Raw genomic sequence first — 27,016 nt, forward strand, 5'->3', positions numbered from 1 at the left:
TGGAAACAACCTAGATGCCCATCAACGGAAGAATGGATGGAAAAAATGTGGTACATATACACAATGGAGTACTACTCAGCAGAGAAAAACAATGAAAGCATGAAATTTGCAGGCAAATGGATGGAACTAGAAAATATCATCCTGAGTGAGGTAACCCAAACCCAGAAAGACAGTTATGGTATGTACTCACTCATTGGTGGATTCTAGATATAAAATGAACAATCAGACCACAACCCATAGAACAATAGAGGCTATATATATATATAGCATGGAGGTCCGTAGGACGACTGTGGCATATAATAAATTTCAGTTTTACTCAATTATTGAAAAAAAAAATAGCCAAATGAATGGAAACACATGAACTATGAACCAAAGACTGAAGGGCCCCCAGCTGGATCAGGCCCTCTGAATAGGTGAGACAGTTGATTGGCTTGATCAGTTTGGGAGGCATTTAGGCAGTGGGACCAAGTCCTGTGCTCATTCCATGAGTTGGCTGTTTGAAACCAGGAACTTATGCAGGGACACTTGGCTCAGTCTGGGAGGAAGGGACTGGACCTCCCTGGACTGAGTCTACCAAGTCGATCACAGTCCTCGGGGGAGGACTTGTCCTGGAGGAGATGGGAATGGAGGGTGGGCTGGGGGTAAGGGGAGGGCGTGGGAGGGGGGAGAATAGGGGAACCCATGGCTGATATGTAGAACTGAATGGTATTGTAAAATAAAAAATATATATCACAAAAAAAAAAAAAAAAAAAAAAAAGAAAACCATGGTGGCTGCCACCAAAGGGTGGGGCAAGTTGCAAAGGAGGCCTGGCTGAAGAGCAGCCCTTCGTGAAAAGGTACTTGCCTGTCAACCTCTGGCTTCTAACAGTGATTCCCTCCATATTATAACTGCTTTGATCAATTCTGTGATAGGTTTATTTGGGGGTGAGGAGAGATGGCTCAAGCTCACAAAGATTAAAGCAAGAAAACAACCTGCTGTCTGCTCCTGGCCAGCTTCAATGCTGTCACTCAAACTGGCAAAGAATTGTCACCAGCAGGGAGAAGAGCAAATGTGGGCAGTCCCCTGCACTTGAGCAGACTTAATACCATACTGCCCAGGTTACTGGCACCTCTAGGACTGACACACAAGAAACACAGGAAGACACAGTATCTAGTGCAGCCATAACTTGGCAGCCAGCCTATCCGGCACACTGCACTTCTAAATAAGAAGCATGGCACATCATGCTCCTGAAGTCAGAACACTGAATTCTGAAATAGCAGGAGCTAGCCTGTGGGCAAGCCTGCACTCAACACGTCTCCTTTAATGTGCTTCTTTGGCATAGAGACCCTGGTAGTATGAGTGTTCACTATCCAAGCCAAGGTAATGTGCTAAAATAAACTCACAGTTGATAGGCTTCCACTGTGTAAGTTGTTGCTCACCCACAATAAAGCAGATACTGTTCCCTGAAACCATCTCTGGAGTGGTTCATCTCCTTGCCCTTTACCAACATGGACACTGCTGTCTTGTCTGGGGACAGCCTGGTAACAACGACAATCTAGAAAGGCCTAGACACGGCACATGGTTAGGACACAGAACCTCTGAAACCCAGCTTCAAGAGACGGTGGGTTCTCAAGTTCAAGAGAATTGTGGACCTGCTGGTTAGGCTAAACCACCTGCTGTAACTAGGGCTACCCCAGAGATGTGGCCTCAAGTGACTGACAGCTTCCTCCTCAGTGCCACATGGCTCCACCCACCTGCAAGGTGGCAGGAGGCTGTCAGGCACAGGAGAGCAATCACAGCAGGGCTCTCACTCAAGCTGCTGCTGCTGCGGCACAGATCAGTGGTAACAGCCAAAGAAATAACTACACAAGAAATGCCCTCCTCACAAAACCATCAGGAGCTGGAGACAGGCTGCTCCCCCAGAAGACCGCAGTACAGTGCCCAGCACCAAGGGCAGCTCATATCTATAACTCCAGCTGCAGGGGATCCTCCGCCCTCTTCTGGCCTATGTGGGAACCTACACATACAGACGCACGCCTGCACCCAGACATCCAGACAGAAGACAAGACACACGCAAACACACACCTTGACAAAAAGCAGCAGCAGCCACCACTGGCTGTTCATTCACAGGCTCTCCTCTCTAAGTCACATTGACTCAGAGAGGGTCTGCTTTGCTTTTATCCTTCTAGAAGAAGTGAAAGACCCTACTGGGATAGCTACCCACAAGCTACAAGGGGCAAAACCCCAACACAGCGAATGCTCAGCTGGCGTGTGTGACTGACTGGCACGCACTCAGGGCGCTTTCTTCATTTACTCAACTGTGCTCAGAAGTGACTCCATGTGAGACGGTCACTGACGGGCAGTACTACAGGCAATTCTGCAGCAGCACACGAGCTTCTGAGTGGCCAGTCTGCTCAGAGTGAACAGCAGCAAGCTGGTGGCTGGAATTCAGTCATTTTTAGTAAGCTTCCTCCTTGGGAAGAGATGTGCGGGGCAGTGAGATGGCCAAAGCTGGTGATGACCCAGGTTCCATCCCCAGGACCCAAAGTGGAAAGGGAGAACCAACTTCCTCAGACTGTCCTCTGACTTGACACATGGGTAAACACACAACAAGTAAATAAATGTAACTCTTTGGAAGGGAAATGGTGTGCCTGGAAGAATCACTGAAAAAGAAGGAAGGCACAGGAAACTACTTCCAGACAGAGATGTGGAAGGAGCCCCCCTCTGATCAACCAATGCATCTTCAGAATTTGACTCGGGGAACCCAGTTTTCCTGTGCTCAGCCTCTCTGTAAGCACCACCACTCAGCCACAAAAGCCACAGATACAGCCCAGGCTTCTCCCTATAAAAACCAACCAACCAACCAAACAAACAAACAACCTCCAAAAGAGCAACAAAAAACAAACCAAAGACGCAGGTCTGTCTGAGAGAGAAGGAATTGGAGACATGAAGCCATTTGGCCCCCAAGCCCCTCACCAGGTGGTTCAGTAGGAGTTTCCTGTCATGGGCCTGGATGAAAGTAAAGAACATGAACACATGGACTTCCCAGAGAAAATCGAGACCCACCCCACCACTTAGCCGACAGGCTGACGCTGACTCTGAGCACACTGAAGGGTTGAGGTCTACAGCTCTCCCTACCTAGTGAGTGCTGGCATCTAAGAAACAGACTGGATGGCATCCTGAGCATTTGGAATTGAACCACCACACACAAGGCTGACACCACTCCCTCACGAGAGTATGGTTCTGTCTGCAGTGTGACCTGTGCTAAAAAGCTACAGGAGCATTAGACTCTGGCTATCGGGGGAGAGGCGTCCCTGTTGCCAGTTTTCAAACATTCAAAAATCTACAGACTGTCAGCAAAGGCTTGGGATACATCAGAAATGATGGTACATGTCTATAGTCCCAGGAATTCAGTGACTGAGGCAGGAGAATTGTGGGTTTCAGGGCAATGTAAACTACATAGTAAAAACCTGTGTCAAAATCAAAGGGGACTAGCGGTGGGGGGGGAGCAGCTCAGTTGGCAGAGTGCTTGCCTAGAGGCACACATACACTGCATGAACCCAGCACAGCGGCACACGCTGTGGAAGAGGGTGGATGAAGGTCGAGGGTGGATGAAGGTCAAGGTCGGCTTTGAAATTTCGCTAACCTAGGGTGCCTACGACCCTGTCTCTAAAGAAGGAGAAGAAAAGCTGCTGTTGAGGTGTCTGTGAAGTGGCAAGTGTCCAGAGTGGATGGTGCTGTCCAGTGGTGGAGACTTAGGTACTTTCTCCGGGAGGCAGGCAGATGTGTAAGCGCTCATCTTAGTCAAATGAAGCTGACAGCAGATGTGGGTTCTTTCTAAAATTACAACATAAGGGCAGCTGCCCCTCATGCACCCCGCTTTCGTGAACTCAAGAGTCAGTTCCTCTGTCTTTTACAGGAAAACCACCCAAGACTGTCTCGAGGAGGGGCGCCCAACTGTGGCCGGCTACTCACTTTCCCACATCACTCACTCCAGGGAGCCCTCTCAGGGAGAACCTTGAGTGTCCCTTGGGGATACATATGTATCTGCTAGTCACACTAGCAGACCTATAAATGTTTGAGACTAACCGTATGACCTGTGCAGACGTCTGCAGTTTTACAAGGGTTATTTCAAGAACAATAAGAACTTTTATTACTTGAGGTGAACTTAATGGTCAGTTAGTTCAGGATCATTTTACAAAAGGGAGGGAGAGAGAAGGGGAGTGAGACGAGGCCGAAAGACAGGAGACATCTGGCTCTAGGTAAGACTGTAACATACTTCCAGACCCCGAGAATATCAGATGAGGAGAAAGCTACACTTTTCTCTCGACACTGAGATGGTCTAGTTAAAAGCTGAACAACGCTTGCCTTTACTAACTGGAGTGTGGAAAACAAGACTTTGTAAGGCTGCTGACTGACAGAGAACCAGATCTTATTTCCCAAAACTGAAAATTATTTATGAATCATCTACACACAAAACCTCTCTACCACAGGTCAAGAGTGCCCGGAACAGAAGAGCTCAACAGGATTAGAGAAAGCTGTAGCTGCCTACTGAGCCTGTCACACAGAGGGAACACCAAGGACTTGTCACACCTCGAGCTTCTTCTGCGAGGCAGATAGAATGGCAAGTCGTAGAGCACAATCAGCTTCTTCTCTGTGAAGTCACATGTAGGCAACACCGAATCATCACCTTGGGTAAGGGCTCAAAATACAGTGGTTTCCACCAGAGGGACTCCAACTACTGGGCCGAGTGTGGGCGATCTTCCTGACCCCATCATTAGCCTGGGACAAGGAACCACAGGAACCACAGCCACTACATCTTTAGGCAGCCCTGTCCATCTGACACTTGTGGGAATATTTACTTTGTGCCAGATTTAGGGGGTAGGGTGCCATAGTCAGTGACCTCGGGATACGTGGGCTCCAGCACCAGACCAAAATATAAAGAGGCAGATCTAAGAAGCAAAAAAGTAACATCAGGTAGTGCACAGGACCCAGAGAAGAGTTCCCTGTGAAGGGTACACATGTGAGCTGGAAGATGCAAGCTGGACGGGCATGCTAGACAAATGTGAGCAATAGTGCAGGCAGAAGACCTGGGCGCTAAGATGGAAGCCCCAGGAGAGCAAGGGCAACTGGATGCCAGCAGAGTGTGGGTCTTAGAGTGTTAGGAGAGCATCGAAAGCGGTCACACAGAAGTGACAGGCTCAGCGCTATTGTTTCTGCTGTTTTTTGGAACAGGGTCTCACTATGTAGCTCGGACTGTTCTGGATCTCGCTCTGTAGACCAGGCTGGTGTCAAACTCACAGAGATCCACCTGCCTCTGCCTCCTGGATTAAAGGCTAAAGGCATGCACCACCAGACCCAGTTTCGGAGCTATTGTTAAAACAAGTAAAGTCAGCCAGGAGGTGGTGGCGCACGCCTTTAATTCCAGCATTTGGGAGGCAGAGGCAAGAGGATCTCTGTGAGTTAGTTCAAGGGCAGCCTGGTCTACAGAATGAGTGGACAGTCAGGGCTACACAGAGAGACCCTGTTTGGGGGCACAGGTACATTAGCAATAAACTGCAGATCTATGAGGTGAAGAACCTGATAGGCCAGATTAACCATGGGCTAAGAAGACGACTCTGTGGGTAAAGAGCTTGTTGTGCAAGTGTGAGAACCTGAGTTAGGACCCCCAGAACCCATGTACAGATGGACAGAGGCCTGCCTATAACCCCAGTGCCACTTCAGGATGGGAGATGGCGAATCCTTGGACGCTCGTAAGCTAGACATCCTGGCATACACAGCAATGAAACAGACACCTTATTATAAACAAGATGGAAGGGCAAAAACCAGCACCCACGCTTGTCCTCTGACCTCTACATGTACACTATAGTGTGCGCACACACACACAGGTGCACACACACACACAGACTGTACACACAAGAAAATAAAGGCAACCAGCTTGTCATCTCTGCAGTACGAAGGACACATAAGTGCCAGTTTATGGGCACTTTAGACTACCAAGGTGGGTGACAGGGTGACCAAGCAATGCAAGGTAGGGGAGGGACTCTCAGAGCTACTCAAGTCAAGCACTCCAGTCTACTCAAAACCCACTCGGGGCGCTGCAGGTGCATACATCATCCCAGAAGCAATGACTCAGATAGGATTCCAGGTTTCTAGAACATGCCCAGCCTTCCTGCCAATATTAGCTGCTGCTGGAAATGAGCATTAACACTGCAGGAAAGACGGGAAGGCATGCAAAAGACACACATTAGGAAGGATGCTAGAAGAGACTGGAAAAGAGACAAGGATGTTTGTGGTGGGGGGTTAAGTGTGGTGGCTCAGGTCTATAAGAGAGGCACAGCAGGAGAACAGAGCCAGGCTGGGCCACACAGCAAGATGCATCTCATAAAACATCAAACAAACAAACAAAACCCCCAAGGGTCAGAGAGGTGGCCCAAGGGTATAGTGCTTGCCTAGAGTGTTGTTTGAGCACCATCAAAAGAGAAAATAAAGAGAAAAGGCAATTATCTCAATAGATTATTATCCAAAAAGCCTCCACAGGGAACTTCTCGTTCACTTCAGTCTGAAAGCTCAGTATACCAGCATTTAATTCCACTACTCAATAAATACCAGGTCCTGTGGATCCTAATAAAATGCAAAGGTAGCAGGCAGACCAGGAGCCCAGCGGAGGGATCTGGTAGCTGAAAACCATTGGCTTTCCCTGTTTTCCCAGGACCCCCAGCAGCTGGATCAGACAATGAATGGGTTCTGCTTACACTCCAGAGAGCCCAGCTACTGTAAATATGCTGGGACGGCAAACAAGGGGTGAGTCCCTCCCGGCTCTGCTGGAACACCCTGTTAATTTCCTACCAGGCCAGACAATTTCAAAGGTCTCACACCTCCTCAAAGTGTCCATCAGAAACCTAAATTTAGTTCATGCAAACCAGGCCAAGCAAGAACATTTAGATCTCATGGGTCACTCAAAATGATGAGAACTTCCCAATCCCCGTGTCACATACCCCCTCCCCCCACATCAAAATGAATTGCAGTGTATAGGTCTTTCTTTTCTACACAAACTATAGTCGTCCCCCACTTTTGAAGCCAATGGTGTCTAAATAAGCATTATTGGAAGTGCACCTCTTGGAGCATGACAGCGTCAGCTGTCTAAACCTGTAAGGAATTTTAGGGCATTACCGATATAACAGGACTTTAACCCAGTCACTCAATGGGTTGTATTTTAGTATGAAGGCAGTTATAACAAATATCAGGCGGAAGAGTGCCCCACCATACAAAGCCTGCTTGTAAATGAGCTGTCTTGCCTTCAAGTAAGGAGCTACTGGGTTGGGAGATGCTCTTTATCTGGAACAAATCATTCACTGAAAGTGGCAGAATTAAAGACCTGACCAGCATCCTCTTCCAGTCGCCAAAGGAGGGCACTGTCCCTAGTTACTCTTTCCACAGTCAAGCCAAGATCTCTTATGAGAACACTTGCAAATTCTGAATGGTAGAAAGGGATTCTTCAGGCTATTTCCATATGCAAACAACCCTGACTCTACAGGCCTAAGTGGCCATCCACGTTGCCAATCACTTGTTAGCAGTAAAGATGAGAAGCGCCCAGGCTCCCTCCAAGAAGGCTGGGTGCCTGAAGGTATTTTTTCCTAACTGCCACCTTCTCAGCACTCAAAAGTCCACTTCACCTTTTGTTCCCTGCCCGTCTGTTTCAGAGTTTGTACATCTTTTTGGTCTAGGTAGAAAAGCAGTTAGAATAAGGAGAAATGATTCTGCTGCCTTGCCTATACAGCTGTAAGCAAGGCTGCATGCTCCTTCCTAATTATGACAAACTCAAATAGGACCTCGGATAGTGCTGCCTTCATCTTGACACACTAGCAAACATTCATTAAAACAAAACAAAATAAACAAAAATCCTCCCATTTTCTACCAATTTCTTCACTATTATTTCAACATATTTCTTTAAACTCAAAAAATAATGGTTTGGATAAGTTGGCCTTTGGGTGATTCAAATTTTGTTTTTTTAAAAAAAAGGCACAGTTGAAGCAGGGTGTGGTGACACACGTCTTTTAATCCCAGCACTCAGGAGGCAGAGGCTGGCAGGCGAATCTCTGTGAGTTCTAGGACAACCAGAACTAATACACAGAGAACCCTGTCTTGAAAAAACCAAACAAACAAACAAAAAAGGTACAATTGTAAGATAAAGAGCTACTTTTAAAATATAAAACAGGGACACACCTCCATACCCATTTTAAAAAATACAAATATTCACACCAGGAAAGCCCATGGTGTGTGTGGAGGGGGGGGGCGGAGCACTTCAGCAAGCTGTGGAGACCCTAACCTCTTACTAACTTGTTGGGGGGCTTAAGTGTGGCAGAGAAACTGGAGAGCAATGAGGGAAATGATTTCAAAGGCAGTCTACTCCGAGCCAGGAGCATTCTTAACGCAGCTTAACAAGGCTGAGAGACCCGGGCAGGCCACTCTGACCTACAAGTGTAAAAGCCGCATTCTACCGAAATTTATTTATGATACCAATGTGTTACCAGATCAGTCTATTTCAGTATTAAAGATGCAACTGTCTCCACTTGGGACGGTCTGTTTAGCCAACAACTTCCACACTGCAGAGTGACTGACATGACAATGTCCATGTGATGTTACCCTGGGCTCCCCTTGTATTCAATCTGATATAGAAAATCTGCCCACATATCTGACTCCTTAGTGGAATCCATCCAACTAATTCAGAGGCTAGACCTGGAACGCAAACGTTGATATTGATCGCTCTACTTCCACAGATTACACTAGCTATAAATATCAGTCCAAGAGAAGCTGACACACATCACAGCCCAGGTAAAAAGAACCCTGTCAAGGAATCTGGAAATCAAGGCCACCCAAAAAAAGCCTTCTGTCAGTCCAGCACACCAAAGGGCAGCCTGAGGCTTTTTCCTTTTCCAAGTGAAGCTCAAAATAGATTTCAATTCTCCAGCTGATGGGTCTCACCCGCTGCCTTTTGAACCTATAAGCTGAAAGCAGAATACACTGCCTGCTCCCTTTACACAAGGCACAGGGTCTATTTTGCACATGCTTATTTAAGATGCCGGGCGAGTGTGGTTTTGGTTAATCCTCACAACCCCCGCACTGACATTTAATCGGAAGACTTATTTTCTTTAGAGGACTTAGTTGCTTGTAAAGACATCTTTGTGTTTTCAATTCGCTGTTTCATAGATAGGGGGAAAAAACCCTACTTTCACAATATTTTATTTGTTTACCACCAGACACTCCAGTGGACCAGATCCCAGAAAACAGGACCATCTCAGCCACGATCAAAGGATAAAAGACACTCATCAAGGAAAGAGACCATTTAGAGAGGGTTAAAACTATCTCATTTCCCTGCCTGGAAGGAAAGGGTTTGGCAGCCGGAGGAATGGGTTCTGTGTCCCCCAGGTTAGTCGCCTAACCTCATGGCTTGCCGCTCCTTGTTCTGTTCAAAGAGCAAGCCTCCTTCTCTAACAGCCTTGCCAGAGCCCCCTCTCCAAGGCGGCAGGCCCTTTGGGTACAGTCACCCCCACCCTAACACGTCTTTCTCTTCCCAACACTTGTCACCAGCTTTGAGTGTCTGTGTTACTCCAAGCCTCTCTGGGGCAGGGTAGGTCTACCGTAGCGTTCAACGCACACCATCTACAGTGCCTAGCGCCGAACGGACTCTCCAGCTCACGTCCAACAAATGAATGGACAGGAAGGGGTAAGGGGGCTGTCATCCTGGGGCCTCCACGACCGCCCACCGAGGCCAGAGCAAAGGAAATGTGCGGGGGGTTGGGGGTGTCGGCGAGCTCACCTCCCTCCCCGGGAGACAAAGGAAGAGGGCCTGAGGTGGTCCGGTCCAGACAAGGAAGCAGCGGGGGTGTGGACCAGTGGGGACAAAGGGTGGCTGGGCCAAGGTTAGGGTCGAGGTGGGGGTGGGGGCTCGGGAGAGGACACAGACCGCGGAAAAATGCATGCTGCTGTGTGTGGGGGCGAGTGCGAGCCCCGAGCGGGGTCTAGACGGCGGGGCCGCGAGACAGGGGGTCTCTCGAGCCCCGAGGGCCGGGGAGGCTGCGCGGCCTAGGGGCCCCAGCTCCGCACCTGGTAAATGGCCGCCCAGCTCCCGGCCTTGTCGATCTGTTCGAACTCCTTCTCCATCTCCATGGCGGGACGGGCCGGCTGCCCGCGTCCCCTCGGCCCTCCGCCGCGCTAGGCCGTGTCGCTCAGCGTCCCGAGGCCCGCCGCCCGCCGCCACCGCAGCCCCAGCCTCTCGAGCCGCCGCGGCTTCTACATGTCAAGCCGGCAGCCGGAAGTACGCACCCCGCCTCGCCGCGAGCTCCGCCCTCTGTACGTAAGGGCCAATCAGATAGCGAGGAGGCTTGCCGGCACTTCCGTGGGGGCGGGGCCGGGGCGGAGCTTAGGGGAAAAGGCCTGGGCCAGGAGAGCTGACCTGCTGCGCGCGCGGCTCGTCGCTTCCCGGGTTCCGCGATAGGGTGGGCGCGCGCTCGTTGCCCAGGCGACCCCCGGCGGCGCGCCCAAGGCGCGTGGACCGAGGCAGGGCTGGCGGGATCGCGAGTTCGAGGCTCAAGCCTGCGGGTTGAGTCACGCGGCGAAGGCGTGGCGAAGGCGTGGCGGTTGGGGCATGGGGAGCGGCATTTCCTGTCCCGTTCTTTCTGTTTTTTTTTTTTTTTCCAGGGTGTCTCTGAGTAGCCCGGGCTGTCTTGAAACTCGCTCTGTAGATTAGGCTAGCCTCGAACTCACTGAGATCCACCTGCCTCTGCCTCCCAAGTGCTGGGATTAAAGGCCTGTGCCACAACTCCAGGCTCCCTTCTTTATTTTTAACTCAGGGTTGCACTATCCCAGATTGGCCTTCTAACTTGCTTCCAGGTCAAGGATGGATCCTCCTGCCTCCACCTCCCAGGTCCTGGAATCACAGGCATGTGTGATTGTCAGGGGATGGAATCAGAGCTCCGTGCATGCTAGGACGCACTCTGCTCGCTGAGCCACATCCCAGCTTCTTGTTTGTTTGAGACTGAGTCACTCTGTAGCCCCAGCTGGCCTGGAATTCACTATGTAGCCTAGGCTGGCCTCCAGCTCACAATCCACCGGCCTTAGTCTCCCAAGTTCCCTGCATGTGCCAACACCCAACTGTCCACTTTACTCTCCTGAAACAAGAGAGTTTATGAGATTTCTACCCAGGCAGAATGAATGGATGGGGTCTGTGCTAGTTTTCTCTCTTTCCACAGGATCAAGAAAATCCTGGTCAGACGTGGTGGTGCTTGCCTTTAAACCCAGCACTTCTGAGGTAGAGGCAAGGGGTCTCTGAGTTCGAGGCCAGCCTTGTCTACATGAGTTCCAGGACAGCCAGAGTTACACAGTGAGACCCTGTCGCAAAACAAACAAAAAACAACAAAAAAGGAAAACCTTCCTTGGGGGTGATGGTGGCTCACAACCACCTGTAAGTCCAGTTTCTCGTGCCTCACAGCCTTCTATAACTCTGGTGTCAGGCCCTCTTTTGACCGACAAGGGCACCGGGCACATGTGAAACACATGAAAACAAAAAATTCATACAAATAAAATAAATCTAAAAACATTAAAAAGAAAGAAAGAAAGAGCTCTCCCATAAGAACTCATCTAGGTGCAAGTTCTCTGGTGTGTTCAGACTGCCCAGGATGAATACTGAATGTTGGTTCTGATACCTGCGTTCCTGGAAGTATAAGAGAATTGTGAGGTCGCCTTCCTCTGGGAAGCTTGACTGGAGCTTGGAGTTGTTACCATGCACTATGGGCTCAACACATGAAAGAAAAGAAAACTGCATTGGATCAGTGCCCTGTGCCAAACACTAACTCCTGGTGAATCTGCTTGCTCCCGGGATGCTGCGGGAGGCACTGTGCCGGGCATGCAAAGCCCCGTTTTCATTTTTTCTCCATAACTACCCTCTGGTTGAGGCATCTGGATTCCCATCTTAGGGCTGACAAAACAACGCGCAGAGACAAGTCTCTTTGCCAAGGAAACATTGCCAAGCTGGGCTAGCAGCTGAACTTGGCTGTAATCCTAACACTTGAGAAGCTGAGGCAGGAGGATCACCCAAAATTCTAGGCCAGCCTGGTGTAAGTAGTGAGTTCCAGGCACAGTGAAAACCCTATCTCAAAAAGCCATAAACAAAGCAGTCTTGCAAATGGGAAGGGAGGCTGGATTGACCTTCAGAGAATCTCTTGCTTAAGAGCCAGGCTGCAGGGGGTGGGGTGGGATGGGGCGGGGCAGCACAACACAGATGGACACACACGATGACTCGGGTTCTAAGGTCCTATGATGTAGCCTGGGGTGGATTCCTGGTAAGCTCAGCATCTTGATTTTCTCCACTGTGAAAGGGGGATCATAAGATGTGCCTACTTCAGGATGGGTGGGTGATGGGGTGGTGCGTGCATTTAATCCCAACACTTGGGAAACAAAGGCAGGTAGATCTCTGTGAGTTCGAGGCCAGCCTGATCTACAGAGCGCATTCCAGGACAGCTAGGGCTGTTACACAAAGAAACCGTAAAAATAAAAAAATAAAATAAAAAGAGTGCCTACCTCATAAAAGGTGGACGAGTTTATCTGATGGGCTTATTTCAAATAGTAGCAAATGGGTAGGTAGACGAATTTTTTTTCATGGCACACATGCAATTTGAGGTCCAAGGACAACTTGCCAGAGTCAATAGTCTCCTTCCATTGGGTGAGACCCAGGGATCAAACTTAAGCTGTCAGACCTGGCGGCAAGCAGCTACACCCAGGGAGGCATCTAGCCAGCCCAGGGGGCCATCTAGCCAACCCATTAATTCTTGCTGGATAAAGACAGCTCACCCGATAAACAATATTCTTAGAAATAGAGTGCTCCCTCAAGAGAAAAAGTTGATTATTCTGGTGAAAAATTTGGGACTCCGCCCTTGGAGGCTGCCTAACTGAAGTCGTTGCCTATTTAAATGACTCGGAGTAGGTGGGCTCCTCCTGCCCTTAAGGTACACATCTGAGGAGTAGCTCCATGGAGCAAAGGTGGCTCTTTCACCCCTGTATACAGAGCTAAGTAGATGAGCGGATCCTTGCTCCCCCCCCCCTCGTCTGTTTCTTTTTTGCTGTGCTCAGGATGGAGCCAAGGACCCCCGCATGCTAGGAAGTCACTCTAACCCTGAGCTCCATACCCTGCCCCTCTTCATACTTTCTATTTGACACAGTTTCACTAAAGTGTCTCAGAAGAGCTTGAACTTTTGATCCTCCTGCCTCAGCCTCCTGTGGCACCAGGCCCAGTCTTGACTGTTCACAAGGCCCCAGAGTCGGCTGGCATGGTGGACCTCCTTCTGATGCCGGAGGCCCCTTCTCCGCTTCTATCTCCAGCAGGCTGTCTTTCCTCCAGTACACCCTCACCCTTGCCTCATTTCCACATGGTCTCTCTGGCCCCTCCCGGCTGACAAGCCTCCCTGCTTGCTTCTGTAAGAACACTTGTCATTGTGTTCCAGGCTGATGTGCTGGGTCCAGTGATCCAGATCTCCTCCCGAGGCTCCGAAGTCAATGACATGCAAAACTCTTCCCAAATAAGGTCACACTGGTGGCGTGACTTCCTAGGGGCCCCACTTAACCCACTGAAGTGGCAGAAGATGAACCCCTCTGAGAAATCCTAACCCTGGAGAAAAGGCTGAGTCCCAGCGTCTCTCACATCCACACTCCACACAGCAGCACCAGAGATGGCCATGCCTTCCTGATTAAAACACTGTGAGGCTTTCTCGTTCTGCTTAGAAAAAAGGCCTGGTCCAGAGCTGGAGAGATGGTTTTGTGGTTAGGAGCACTTATTGCTCTAACAGAAGAACCCCATTCAGTTCCCAGACACCACACAGTGGCTCACAACTGCCTGTAATTCCAGTTCTGGAGGATCCAATGGCTCTTCAGGCACACACACACACTTAAACAAATGTGTGTATACAAAAAAAGAATAGTTGGGCAGTGGTGGCGCACGCCTTTAATCCCAGCACTTGGGAGGCAGAGGCAGGCGGATCTCTGTGAGTTCAAGGCCAGCCTGGTCTTCAAAGCAAGATCCAGGACAGCCAGGGCTGTTACACAGAGAAATTCTGCCTCAGAAAACCAAATATAAATGAAAATGAAAAAAGAACAATGATCCCTCCCTAGCTCTGGCTCTCGTGCCCGGGTGACTATGGTGACCTGTCCTATCTGCCTCCCTACCCTCTCTCTCCATTCCCTGCTTCCCTCCGTTCTGGGTCCCTTCCTGGTACACCTGGCTGGTTTCCACCACAGGACCTTTGTGCCATCCAGTCCTGACCAGGCCCCTCTGTGTATCTTTTCTCCCTTCAGGTCTCAAGCTGAGTGTCACCTCCCCAGTCAGGTCTCCTGACTGCAGCCACAGGCCCCTGTCCTCCTCTGCTGTACCTATTTGCTGGCTTGTCTCCTGGCAGTCCTGTTCCATCAGGGCAGAACCTCTCCCTTCCCACATCCTAGGCATCCGACATTTGCTGGAAAGAGAGACTTCAATGACCCTAAATGTTAGCTTTCCCCGAAGCCCTGTGGACAAAGCCGGCCCTGCCAACCTAATGATGATGGTGGCTGATTAGAAAGTAAACAAGGTGGCCTGTGTCACCATGGCTAATGCCCTTTCTGGTCAGGCAAGTCTGTGAAGTGCTCCAAAGTTCTCACTCAGGGTCTTGGCTTTCTCGAAGCAGATCCCACTAAGGAAAGACATCAGCACCACAAGTCAGTGACCAGTCAACTTTTTAACCATCCCGGGACTCTCATGGGTAGAGTAGGACAGCTGTTTTTGAAGCATGGGGCTGTTGCTGACCCCCGATTGAGGTGGTCAGCAAGTGGCCTGGACAGCAGGTGGCATCAGCCTACCGGTAACGCAGTTCAGAGCTCGGGATCTGAAATAACGCTCAAGCTCTAATGCCACCTTATCTGGAGGGGCCCTACTCCTCTCGCCACAGCTCCCCCCACCCCCACCCCTTCACTGCCTGCCATGACTTGATGTGTCTGTCATCATCCCTTGGCCACTAACTGTAAACTTTGTGAATAAGTGGAGCTGAGTCCTGTTGCCCAACACCATCTTCCTTGAGCTGGATGTCTGCAAGTCATTCTCCCCACACCCCCACCAGTCCTTGGAAGGCTCTAGAAATCAGAATGACAAGGGCTTCTTTGCCTCTCATAGACTGAGTCCCTTGGAAGGTCCAGCACAACTACCCAGTGCTGGGACCCCACAGGCAGGAAGGGTGTGGCCCTGCCTCTCTGAACCTCAGGACTGGATTCCCTAGCAGACTCCAGCACCTGGATTGCTTGGCAGGCTGGTCCCTGAGATGGAGTTACCAGTGGGGGATGTCAGAGTGCTGGCAATGGAAGGCACGGGCTCCAGCCTGAAGCTGCCCGGGCATCAGTGAAACTCCAAAGTCCCTTGAAGTCCTTGGAACTGTTTGACTTCCTCGGGTGCAGACAGGTGCTGATCAGAGAGAGTAAAAGGAATGATCAATGCACCCCCCAGTGCCAACAGCTGGCCGGGATCAGAGAGTGTGTGGCTGTCACGTCAGTTTCCAGGCCCGGAGTCTACCTCTCACAGCCTATGTGCCCAGACCAAGTTCCTTTTTTTGTTTGTTTGGTTTTTGTTTGTTTTGTTTTGTTTTTAGAGACAAGGTTTCTCTGTGTAGTTTTGGTGCCTGTCCTGGAACTCACTCTGTAGCCCAGGCTGGTCTCGTAGTCACAGAGATCCACCTGTCTCTGCCTCCGGAGTGCTGGAGTTAAAGGCGTGCGCCACCACCGCCCGGCCTGGACCAAGTTTCTTAACCTTTTGGTGTTGGCCTAGATAATTTCCTATGAGAAAACCCAACCGAAAGTGACTTTTGCAAAATGGGAAGTTTTTGGTTCATGAAAATGGGAAGTCTAAAAGCTGCTTTAGGCACAGTGTGATCTGGGGCCTCAGATAACGTCATTCTGACTCTGTATCCTCAGCGCCTGTCTGTGCTTGCCCTGTGCTGGCTTTGGTCCTGGGTCAGTTGGCCTGGGATGGCCCAGCAACCCTCTCTCCCAGCACATATCCTAGTCGATAGTCTCCTAAGTCCCATGGAGGGAGGGACATGTGTCATCTCTAAGCCAATCTCTGTCCAGAGGAGAACTTGGCAGATAAAAGAACCCAGGCTCACAGGGGCCCATGACTTAACAGAGGTCGTGCAGCCATCAAGGCTAAAGCAGGCTTTGAGTGTGGACCTCTAACCTCGGAGTCCATGCCCTCCTCCAGGATGTTGTACAATCTCCCCAGGAATTCCCATGAGCTCTAAAAATAGCACAAGTGGCCCTGAGAATGCCAGTCAGAGTGACATCTACTACTTTAAAGACCAGGCGTGGTGGCATACGCCTGTAATCCTAGCACTAGGGGGTGGAGGCAGAAGGTCCAGAGGACCAATGTCATCCTTGGCCATATAGAGGGTTCAAGTCCAGTCTGAGCTACATGAGACCCTGTCTCAAAAAAAAAAAAAAAACCTTAAAACTTAGCACTATGAAAGTCGATACTATTAGGAATCCCATCTGAAGTGCAGCCCAGAGGAGTTGGGCAACTAGCCCACAGTTGCACAGGACTTGAACTTCTGGTTCTGAAGTTCTGTTCTTTTGAGTTCTGCACCATTTCAGGAAGGGAGGCGGCCCCACCCGAAGCTCCGCCCCACTCACATCCTCACTGGGCTCTTCAAAGCCTGAAAGAGACTCTCCCACCTCTCTGCCCCCGGAAAACATTTCAGACTTGATTCCAAGCCATTATAAATAAACACAAATATAATCCCAAGCAGGCCGTCTCGTAAGAAGAGACGCGAGGAGGAGGCATTTAGGGGAACTGGGGGAGTCACGTGGATGCTGAGAAAGGCTGCCGAGCGGCATGGGGGCGTGGCTCGAGGAGGGAAGTGGAACCCAGAGATGGAAATGAGGTTTGGCCTCCCGCTTTCAGCAAAGGTGGAGTCTGGGAGGGTTGCTAAAGGCCAGGGCGCTTCTCCACGCCCCCTGACAAGGTCAGGGCACTGTTGTTGCGGACGGTGGTTCTGGGTTTGGATCATGGAACCTGGAGGGAGGCCTTGGGCAAGCATGCTCTTGGGCAAGCCAGTTCCTCATCTCTCCGACCCTCAATTTTCTCTTACGTAAGGCAGGGAGGCATTCTTTAAGTGAACCTGAGCGTCGAGTGCTCGACTCTCTCAGGTTAGCAGCAAGGTCTTCGTAAATTCAGTTCTTATAATATCAAGGTTACCAGCTAGCTCTAGAAACTTCCTAATGTGTGCTGTCACTTACATCTCTGGAGCTTCATCCTGCTGCTGAGAGCAAGTGGGGCTGGCTTGGTGAGTGTGGGCACAGCTGGGACCACGGAACAGCCCCCCCCCCCCCCCCCCCCCCGCCCGCCAGCCTTGGTGGGTTGTACTTTCATTATCTTGAAATTATAAATCATTTTCTACTTCTTGTTTTTTCTTTTCAGTGTTGGGGAATTGAACCCAGAGCCTTGTGCATATTGGACAAGGGCTATATCACTGAGCTATATCCCCAGCCCTCTTCAAATAGCTGGTCTTCTAGGGGTGATCTAAATAGTCATGTTCTTGAAAGGTGTGATCTTAGTGACTCTTCTTTTGTCTCTGACCAAAGACCTGGCAGAAGCAATTGAAGGGACAAGAGGAGTGTCGTTGTTGTTTGTTTACTTGTTTTTTGTTTTTGTCAGCACGCGATTCATGCGATTCACGCAATTCCAGGGAAGAAAACAATACAGTCCATCATAGTGGGAGAGGCAGTGTCCCCTGGCCAGTGGGTGCTTGGGCATGCAGCTTCTCACATCCTGGCAGGTCAGGAAGCAGAGACAGGACCCGAAACAGGGTCAGGCTATAACCCACAGTGCTCATTCCAAGAGATCTGATGTTCACCAGCCAGACCATACCTCCCAAAGGTTCCACAACACCCAAATAATGCCACCAGCTGGGAACCAAGTATCCCCACACACGAGCCTCGGGGCAGGGGGGGTGGCATTTTATTATTGTTAGAGCAGTTTCTTTGAAGATAACATATAATCTTGCCCTATCATTCTGGGAGAGACCAACGACGGCCTGTCCTAAAACAGGGCAACTTGCAGGAGTCAGTTCTCTCCTGCCATGTGGGTCCTGGGAATTGAACTTGGGTCATCAAGCTTGGCAGCAAGCTCCTTTACCCACTGAGCCATCTTGTCGGCCCAGTAATAGGGACTGTTAATGGAACCAATACGCGCACTGGGTATAAACCTCCAGCCAGCTTCAGTGCTAAGTGAGCATCTACCCGGATCTCTGCAGGGACCTGGGGGGAGGAAACTGAGGCCAGGGGTGGTCTTGTGACTTGTCTTCGGTTGCACATTGGTGAGGGGATGGCCTGGCCGGGCCCTTGTTCTTGTGTGTGTGTGCATGTGCAGGTGTGTGCATGTGTTGGGTGTCATTCCTCAGATGTTGTTGACCTTGTTTTGGAGTCAGGGCTTCTCACTGATCTGGAACTCACCAAGGTGTCAGGGCTGGCTGGTGAGCAAGGCCCAGGGATTGCCTGACTCGGTATCCCCAGCATTGGAATTACAGGTGCGTGCCACTCAGCCTGGATCCCTCCCTCACCTCCCCAGTTCTGGGGATCAAGCTCAAGTCTCATGCTGAGTCATCTGCTCAGAGAGACAGTGTCCCCCCTGGAGCTCAGGCTGACCTTGAACTGCTGTTGATCCTTCCTCCTTCAGCCTCTTTGGTGCTGGATCACAGGTGGGGGTCACCATGCCCAGATTCACCTTCTACAATTGGAGAGGGAAATGGCCTCTGAGATTCCCACCGACTAGAACTTGGGTTCCTTTGCAATGGGAAGAGGCCACAGAGAGGACTCCTGTTTGGGATAGGTAAAGGTAGAGGGACCCAGACTTCAGCTATCAGATTGCCTCACCCAGACTTCGGGGAAGCTTTGTGCCAGGGCTTTGGCTGTTCCTGCTGCCCTGGCCTGGGGTGGGCCAGGAAGCTAGACTCTTTTTTTTTTTTTTTTAAATAATTTATTTATTTGTATTTTATGTTTTGCCCACATGTATGTCTGTGTAAGGGAGTCAGATCCCTGGAACTGCAGTTACAGACAGTTGTTAGCTGCCATATGGGTGCTGGGATTTGAACCTGGGTCCTCTGGAAGAACAGTCAGTGCCCTTAACCCCTGAGCCTTAGTGAGCTCTTAGTGAGTAGGGTAGGACCTTTTGTGTAATCAGGGTGAGGGCTGGCAGAGAGGGAGAGGGGGGCTTAGAGCAGCCTCCTTTCGGGGACACGGGCCTGCTGCCACGGAGAAGCAGCTTACCATCAAAATGTGAGGCCAGCAGGAGGCTGTGCAGGAAACACTTAACACGGCACTTCAAGTGGCTTGTGGCCTTGTGGATGAAACTGTGGACAGTTGTACTGTGTGGCCCCTTTCTACCTCGAGTGTCTCATCTGTTACCCTGACAGCTGCCAACAGCTGTATTTGTAGCCGTGGGTTCATCTGAGCTGTTGGGTCAGATCCTAATTGGATCCAATATCAATTCTCTTTTTTCGTACAAATTGGTTTGAAGCTAGGCACTAGCCCATCCAGTTAAGGACTACATTCCTAGCATCCTTTGAAATTAAATATGCTACTTCAGTACAAAAGCTATGAGCGGACTTCATGTGACCTGCTTTTAAATCCTCACCTTAAAGGTGAGTGGGCATGTGTGGGGGACACTTGATCTTTTGTTTGTTTGTTTTTGATACAGAGTTTCTTTGTGTAGCCCTGGCTGTCCTGGAACTCACTAAGTAAACCAGGCTGGCCTTGAACTCACAGAGATCTGCCTGCCTCTGCCTCCCGAGTGCTGGCATTAAAAGTGTGCACCACCACCGCTGGGCTCCCGGATCTTTTCTTTACCTTCTCTCCATTTTACTGCTTGAAATGTAATATCCTGGGCATGAGTTTGAACTGTGCAGACAAGAGCTAGGTGGAAGATGGAAGAGAACGAGATAGAAGGACCTGCCTTGGTCTCATAGCGACCACACACAGCTGGTTATGTAAGAGAGACAACCAAAGGACCCCTATGCAGCCACTGTTCCCAGTTCCTCTCACCCCATGGCTTCCGGGCACATCCTCATCGTTACCGTGAGCTCTGCTGCAGTCAGAGGGCTGGCTCAGTGCTCAGGAACACTGGCTGCTCTTGCCAAGAACCTGGGTTCCATTCCACACACCCCCATGGTGGTTCACAGCAGTCTGTAACTCCAGTTCCAGGGATCTGATGCCCTCTTCTGGGCTCCATGGGTACCAGACACACATAGTGCACAGATATACATGTCAACAAAACACTCATGAACAGAAGAAACAGACAATGAACTTTGCTCAGGCTCTGTCAGTCGGGACCCTAGTCGGTAACGAAACCCACGCGATTCTCTCACTCCAGTCACGTTGGATGGAAAGGGCTAGGTCCCACTTCCAGAGCCAGGTGGCCTGCTCCATGTGCTACTGGGGATGGGAGCAGCACCCTGGGAAGGTCACAACGCTGTGGGAGACAAGGGCAGAGGGGACTTAGGAACAAGGGTGTGTTTGTCAAACAACCAATAAAAACATCTACCCTCCCCCGAGATTCTGAGCAGCTTTGCAAAGACCCTAACCGCAGCTGGGTCCTAAAGCCCTGCAGCCCTGGAATTAGAGACTAAAGGGGAAGCTGGAATTCAGGGGGCAGCTGGGCTTGGAACAGGCTCCCCCTGCCTCCCGCCATGGGCTCCTCCATCCTCACCGCTCCCTCCCGGCTTCGCGCCCAGCGTGTTGAAGAAGGGAGGTGGATTCCTTCCAGGGCTTCTTGGCTTCAGGGCCTGGACGTGTTGGGCAATGCTGGTGTGGAGTGGGAGGCACAGTCTGCTGAGGGCTTTCTTGGGAATGCCGCCCCTCTTCTAAAAGAGACATACAGGAGGAACGGGGGTGTCACCGGCTGCCGTGAAAGGGAGAGGAAGCACCTGTAGGCTTGACAAGACCTGTTGGCAGAGACCACAACCCCTTCCCACCGTCTGCAGCGTGGGGCTGGCCCTTTGGTTACTTGTGGCTGGTAACATGATAGTGACCTGGGACTTTTTTTTTTCTTTTTCTTTTTCTTTTTTTTTTTTTTGAGGAAGGGTCCCAGGTAGCCAAGGATGGCCTTGAACTTCTGAGTGTCCTGCCTCCATTACCTGAGTCCTGGGGATTGCAGGTGGGTACCACCACAGTGTATGTGATGATCAAGCACTCGATCATCTGAGGCCCCACACCAGTTGTCTGTGATGTTTGTCTTTGGTTTCTGCCCCCCTCCAGGCCTTCCATCTTACCCCTCGCTCTGGAAGTTAAGAACACTCATTTGGAAAGAACCCAAGTCACCCTGTCCCCACACACTTCTAAGTCAGAATCTCCCTCGTCACTTCTGACTTCTTCATTTCAGGAGATCTGGGTACAGAGGCCTAAAAACAGAACTCCAGCCTTCACGGGAACCTCGGTTGTTCCCATGGCCCTTCTCTTGGAAGTGAGACTCAGCCTTGTTGGAAGGCACTGACCCTGTGGGCACAGTTCTCAAGGCCTCAGGTAGGAACTGGGTGAGAGGAGGCGTCTGCCGAGTGCTTGTTGAATGAATATAAGAAATGAATCATCTAAATCCAGTTGAATGAATCCCTGAACACAGCGGGTCTCCTCCCCCACCACCCTCCTGTGTCATCCAGGACAAGATAGTTCCTGCCCAGGGAAATGAGGTCAACTCCATTCCCAGTTTCCAATCATTTTGGAATCCCCCTTCCCCTGCCCTCCTCAGCCCAGATCCCTCTCTGACCCGGGGCATCTTGGGAAAAGGAAGCAAGCAAGTTGGAAGGAGGCTCGAGAACCATGGATGAGCATTCAGCCTTTGAGGCCGGGCTTTCTAAATTTTCTTAATTTCTTTCTGATTGCTGTGTGACACCCGTCTCTCTCATGGCAACAGCTTGAAGCACCTGGTGTAGTCTCCACTGCTGACGCTGCATGCTGCTAGCTTGGTGAGCATATACTGACACAGGGTCTCCCATGAAACCCAGCGTAGCCTTGAACTTGAGGCAATCCTCCTGCCTCAGATTCCCAAGTGCTGAGATGACAGGCATTTGCCCCCCATCACCTTGTCCACCGTTTTCCGGGTCCCCCGTTTCCTCATCTGTCCTGAGTGCCTCTCCAACCCTGTGATTATTCCCTTTGTGGGATCATCTACCGTTCTCCAGCTCTCTCTCTGTCTCTGTCAGACATCAGAGACTGGTCCCCCCTCTCCTCACCAGCCACGCTGTGTGGTCCAATCCCCATCTTTGGACGGGACTGAAAAACATGTCCTCTCCCCACAGGCATTTCTGAGAAGTCTGGATGTGTTGTCCCTGAGCTCGGCTCGTCACTTGTCTGTTCTTGCTCTGAGCTGAGGCTGATTCACTCCCAGCTTCCCTCTGCCCTTCTCAGGAATGCTTTGGGGCCTGAGGATGTGGCGTGGTTGGCAGAGGTCTCGCCAGCATGTGGGAAAGCACTGAGCCCAGCCCCCAGCACCACGTGAGTCAGGCCTGGTGGGGCATGCCTGTAATCCAAGCCCGCGGGAGGTAGGCTCAAGATCAGAAACTCAGGGTCATCCTTGGCTACATATTGAGCTGGAGGCCAGCCTGGACTATGTGAGACCTGGTCTTTAGAAAATAATGACAGAGAGCCGGGCGGTGGTGGCGCACGCCTTTAATCCCAGCACTTGGGAGGCAGAGGCAGGCGGATCTCTGTGAGTTCGAGGCCAGCCTGGGCTACCAAGTGAGTTCCAGGAAAGGCGCAAAGCTACACAGAGAAACCCTGTCTCGAAAAACCAAAAAAAAAAAAAAAAAAAAAAAAAAAAAAAAAAAAAAAAAGAAAATAATGACAGAGACTTTTGGCTATGGTGGGGGTGGGTCGGCAGCAGTTCCCACAACTTGGGGCTTACCTTCCCTGCAGAATGAGCCGTGCAGGCCCAGGGGCCGCCGACCCTGCAGCAACCTTCCCCGACCCCCTAGTCTCCCCGGAGCTCTGTGTCTGGCACTTGCTCAGGTCCCTGAGTGGACTCTGTTCCTTCCCCCAGGGCCCTGTCAGGAGGGCAGGGCTCGGCCTTCAGGAGCCCCCCATGGATAGCACAACATGGGAGGACATGTCGCCAGCTCACTAACCTGCTTCAAAGGCAGACAGATGACCGGGGGCGGGGGGGGGGGGGTCTCCTAGAGGCACCGACTTATTTGACCAATGAGAGGCTACTTAGGATGTCCCCCTTCTTGCCTCAGTATCTCCCACCACCACCGGGGCCTCTGGCAGGGCGCTTCCATCCAATCCTGTTTCAGAGGATGCAGCTCCAGAGACCTCAGAAGACAGAGGCTACAGCTTCACTTTTCCCAACTCAGTCATCCAATGAAAGTGTCTTCTTTGGAACTCAGAACCCGAACACTCTTGGCACCTCTGAAATAGCGAGTCCTGGACCTAAACAAAGTCTGAGATTCCTACCCTGGGTTCCATGATACCTGCTTTGGGCTAGGTCCTTTACAAAGCAGTACGATGAAGTTCAGGGTCCCTGGAGTTACCCAGGCTAAGCTCAAAGGTCACCAGGGCCAGCCACCTCCCTGCAGGCCCCATGGAGAAGTCATTAAGCAGAATGTCAGCCTCCTCCCTCTCCTGTGGCTCCAAATAAGTGAGGAGAGAGTGTATGCTGCCCTCCACTCCTCGAAGTCCAGCTGCACTGGAGAAGAGGGACCTGGACATCATGTAGATAGACTCGGAACCAGATCTGAGACTCGAGTTCTTCTCAATAAAAAAAAAAAAAAGTGAAATATGATGATCAGGTGCAAATGATTTTATTTTCTCTCTTGACACAGGGTCTGGTCCTATAGCTGAGACAGGCCTGGACGTCCAAGGCAGCCCAAGATGGCTTCAAACTTGAAATCCTCCTGCCTGTGTAGGTGTGTGATGTGTGAGTGTATGTATGTGTGATGAGTGAGTGTGTATGTATGTATGTATGTATGTGTGATGAGTGAGTATGTATGTATGTATGTATGTATGTATGTATGTATGTATGTATGTGTGATGAGTGAGTATGTATGTATGTATGTGTGTATGTATGTATGTGTGAATGGGGATGATCAGAGGACAACCTTCAAGCGCCAGTCCTTGTCTGTCACCTTCTTTGACACAGAGTCTCTATGCCTTTGCATCAGCTGGCCTAGCTGGCTCACAAGCTCCAGGAGATTGTCCTGTTTCTGCCTCCCTCTTTCTTATAGGAAGACTAGGATTCTAGGTGCATGCTTTTATGTGAGAGGCAGACACTAAGCAATATCCCCAGTCCTGGAAATTCTTTCTTGAATTAAAGAACATACACAGAAAAGTGTCTATACACACACAATGATAGAAAAACATCACACACATATTAATAAATATACAATTTGGAGAGTTTCTACAAATTGAACATGCTAATGTAAACAATATGTGTGGGTTTGAATGGTGTCTGTGTGTGTGTGTGTGTGTGTGTGTGTGTGTGTGTGTGTGTGTACAGAAGCCAGAAGAGGGCATCAGATGCCCTGGAGCTGGAGTTACAGGTGGTTGGGAGTTGGCCAATGTGGATGCTGGGAACCGAAGTCAGGTCCTCTAGAACACATCACTCTAAACACTGAGCTCTCTCTCTCTCTCTCTCTCTCTCTCTCTCTCTCTCTCTCTCTCTCTTTTAAATACGGAACACTTCACGAATTTGCATATCATCTTTGCCCAGGGGCCGTGCTAATCTCTGTATTGTTCCAATTTTAGTATACGTGCTGCTGGAGTGAGCGCTGACTGAGCCATCGCTCCAGCCCCCCTTCCAAAATTTTAAAACTTGACATATGAGTTTGGAGAACCTGGCAGGTTGTGGAATCTGAGGGAGGTGGACAGAAGCTCATTCCTTCAAGGTTGCTTGTCTTGGGGCGCAATCTGTCTTGGGGCACAGTCTATCTTGGGGCACAGTCTGTCTTGGGGCGCAGTCTGTCTTGGGGCGCAGTCTGTCTTGGGGCACAGTCTGTCTTGGGGCACAGTCTGTTTTGGGGCACAGTCTGTCTTGGGGCACAGTGTCTTGGGGCACAGTCTGTCTTGGGGTGCAGTCTGTCTTGGGGCACAGTGTCTTGGGGCACGGTGTGTCTTGGGGCGCAGTCTGTCTTGGGGTGCAGTCTGTCTTGGGGCACAGTGTCTTGGGGCACGGTGTGTCTTGGGGCGCAGTCTGTCTTGGGGCACAGTGTCTTGGGGCACAGTGTCTTGGGGCACAGTCTGTCTTGGGGCACAGTCTGTCTTGGGGTGCAGTCTGTCTTGGGTACAGTGTCTTGGGGCACGGTCTGTCTTGGGGCATAGTCTGTCTTGGGGCACAGTCTGTCTTGAGGCACAGTCTGTCTTGGGGTGCAGTCTGTCTTGGGGCACAGTGTCTTGGGGAATGGTCTGTCTTGGGGCACAGTCTGTCTTGGGGCACAGTGTCATGGGGCACAGTCTGTCTTGGGGCACGGTCTGTCTTGGGGCACAGTGCCTTGGGGCACAGTCTGTCTTGGGGCATGGTCTGTCTTGGGGCACAGTCTGTCTTGGGGCATGTTCACGAACTCCAGACAGGTATTGAATCTTTCCTCCTGAGATCATGGAGGACCCGGTGAGTACAGAAGGGCTGTGCGAAGCTGCCTGTCCCCTCCATGCCTGCGTCTGCCACCTCAACTCCTACTATTTTTACTTCTGCCCAGAGGGAAAGCGGAGGTTTCAACAGAGAATATTGGGTGCCAATTACTATAAAAATAAAATTATCTCATGGGTCCACCTCAACAAGTTGAAACACATTACTGGTCCGAATGTGTCATCACCGCTCAAGTTCATGTCCTCCCTGAGAAGCTGATGTGATCCTCCTTTGAAAGATAAGGTGGCTGAGGCTCAGAGGGAGATGTGGCTTCCCAGGGGCTCCAGGGGATGGCGGCAGCCAGGAATCCAGCGACCCCGACAGCACTAGGCTGTTTTTGCCCATTAGCTAATTCTCATCTCCCAGTGGGTCTTGTGTTTCTGGGGGTGATATGGGCGGTGCCATGTAGCTGCCTAAAGCACAATCCCTTTGTGGGGTGCTGCTTAGGAACTTAGAAGAATCTGCGGCCAGGGTTGGGGTGCAGTCGGTAGAGTGCTTGCCAAGCACGCGTGAAGGCCACGGTTCGATCTCCAGCTCTGCATAAAGCCGAAGTGGCGGTGCACATCCGTAATCCCAGCACCAGGGATGTGGAGGCAGGAGGATCAGAAGTTCCTAGTCATCCTTGCTACATAGCTCAGAGCCAGCCTGAGATAAAAGAGACCCAGTCTCTCTCTCTCTCTCTCTCTCTCTCTCTCTCTCTCTCTCTCTCTCTCTCTCTCTCTCTCTCTCTCTCTCTCTCGCACATGCACACGGACACACAATCTTAGAATATGTGCCGAGTTGATCTGCTCCCCGGCCTGTTCCCATTGGTCTTTCCCGTGGGCCTTGGTGGCAGCACCGGGTAAGTCCCAGCCGTCACAGCTGTCACAGCCATCACAGCCGGGCACAGCCGTCCCAGCCGACACAGCCGTCATAGCCGGGCACAGCCGTCTCAGCCGACACAGCCGTCATAGCCGGGCACAGGCGGGTACAGCCGACACAGCCGTAACAGCCGACACAGCCGTCCCAGCTGTCCCAGCCATCCCAGCCGTCCCAGCCGACACAACCATCCCAGCCAGGCACAGCCGTCACAGCTGGTCATGGCAAACGTGTCACTGCACTTGTGGCGGGGACACAGCTCGGATGGCTGACGTCCGCTGCTGGAGCAGCCACGGGGACCAGAATTCTCTGGTGCTTTAGTACTTTTCTGTGGGTGGATAACAAGAACTGAAAAGGAACTTTTTAGAATGATAAGATTGCTTTCAGAATGAACTTTGTGCACATGGAGAATGTTCTAGAACCAAGCTTGCAAAGAACTAGAAAGATCCCTGTGATGAGATCCCCAGGGAATCAATCTCCCTCCTTCCCTCCCTTTCTCTCTC

The 27,016-nt window shown here is 50.9% G+C and overlaps 1 protein-coding gene, 1 long non-coding RNA gene and 1 other non-coding gene across 4 annotated transcripts in view; 1 reads left to right on the forward strand and 2 right to left on the reverse strand.

Annotated features, from left to right (window-relative positions):
• The window catches only part of Ptpn1 (protein tyrosine phosphatase non-receptor type 1), a 60,004-nt gene extending 49,709 nt beyond the window's left edge, over window positions 1–10,295 (reverse strand). The window contains exon 1 of the mRNA XM_006992625.4: window positions 10,088–10,295. Coding sequence (XP_006992687.2) covers window positions 10,088–10,150 — 63 coding nt within the window. The 5' untranslated portion in view covers window positions 10,151–10,295. The remainder of the gene's footprint in view (window positions 1–10,087) is intronic.
• A 7,082-nt stretch (window positions 10,296–17,377) lies between these two features.
• Window positions 17,378–23,952, forward strand: LOC121828948 (uncharacterized). 2 transcript variants are annotated; one of them, XR_013050930.1, is made up of 6 exons: window positions 17,378–18,744; window positions 21,120–21,197; window positions 21,423–21,562; window positions 21,951–22,002; window positions 22,445–22,531; window positions 23,272–23,952. It is a non-coding gene; the product is annotated as an uncharacterized LOC121828948 (long non-coding RNA). The 2 variants fall into 2 exon arrangements; XR_013050929.1 differs by having other exon boundaries at window positions 21,423–22,531.
• A 746-nt stretch (window positions 23,953–24,698) lies between these two features.
• LOC121829288 (U6 spliceosomal RNA) lies at window positions 24,699–24,802 on the reverse strand. The gene has a single exon (XR_006072054.1). It is a non-coding gene; the product is annotated as a U6 spliceosomal RNA (small nuclear RNA).
• Window positions 24,803–27,016: the final 2,214 nt, after the last annotated feature.

Source organism: Peromyscus maniculatus, chromosome 4 (genome assembly GCF_049852395.1).
Source record: "Peromyscus maniculatus bairdii isolate BWxNUB_F1_BW_parent chromosome 4, HU_Pman_BW_mat_3.1, whole genome shotgun sequence".
Taxonomy (NCBI): Eukaryota; Metazoa; Chordata; class Mammalia; order Rodentia; family Cricetidae; genus Peromyscus; species Peromyscus maniculatus.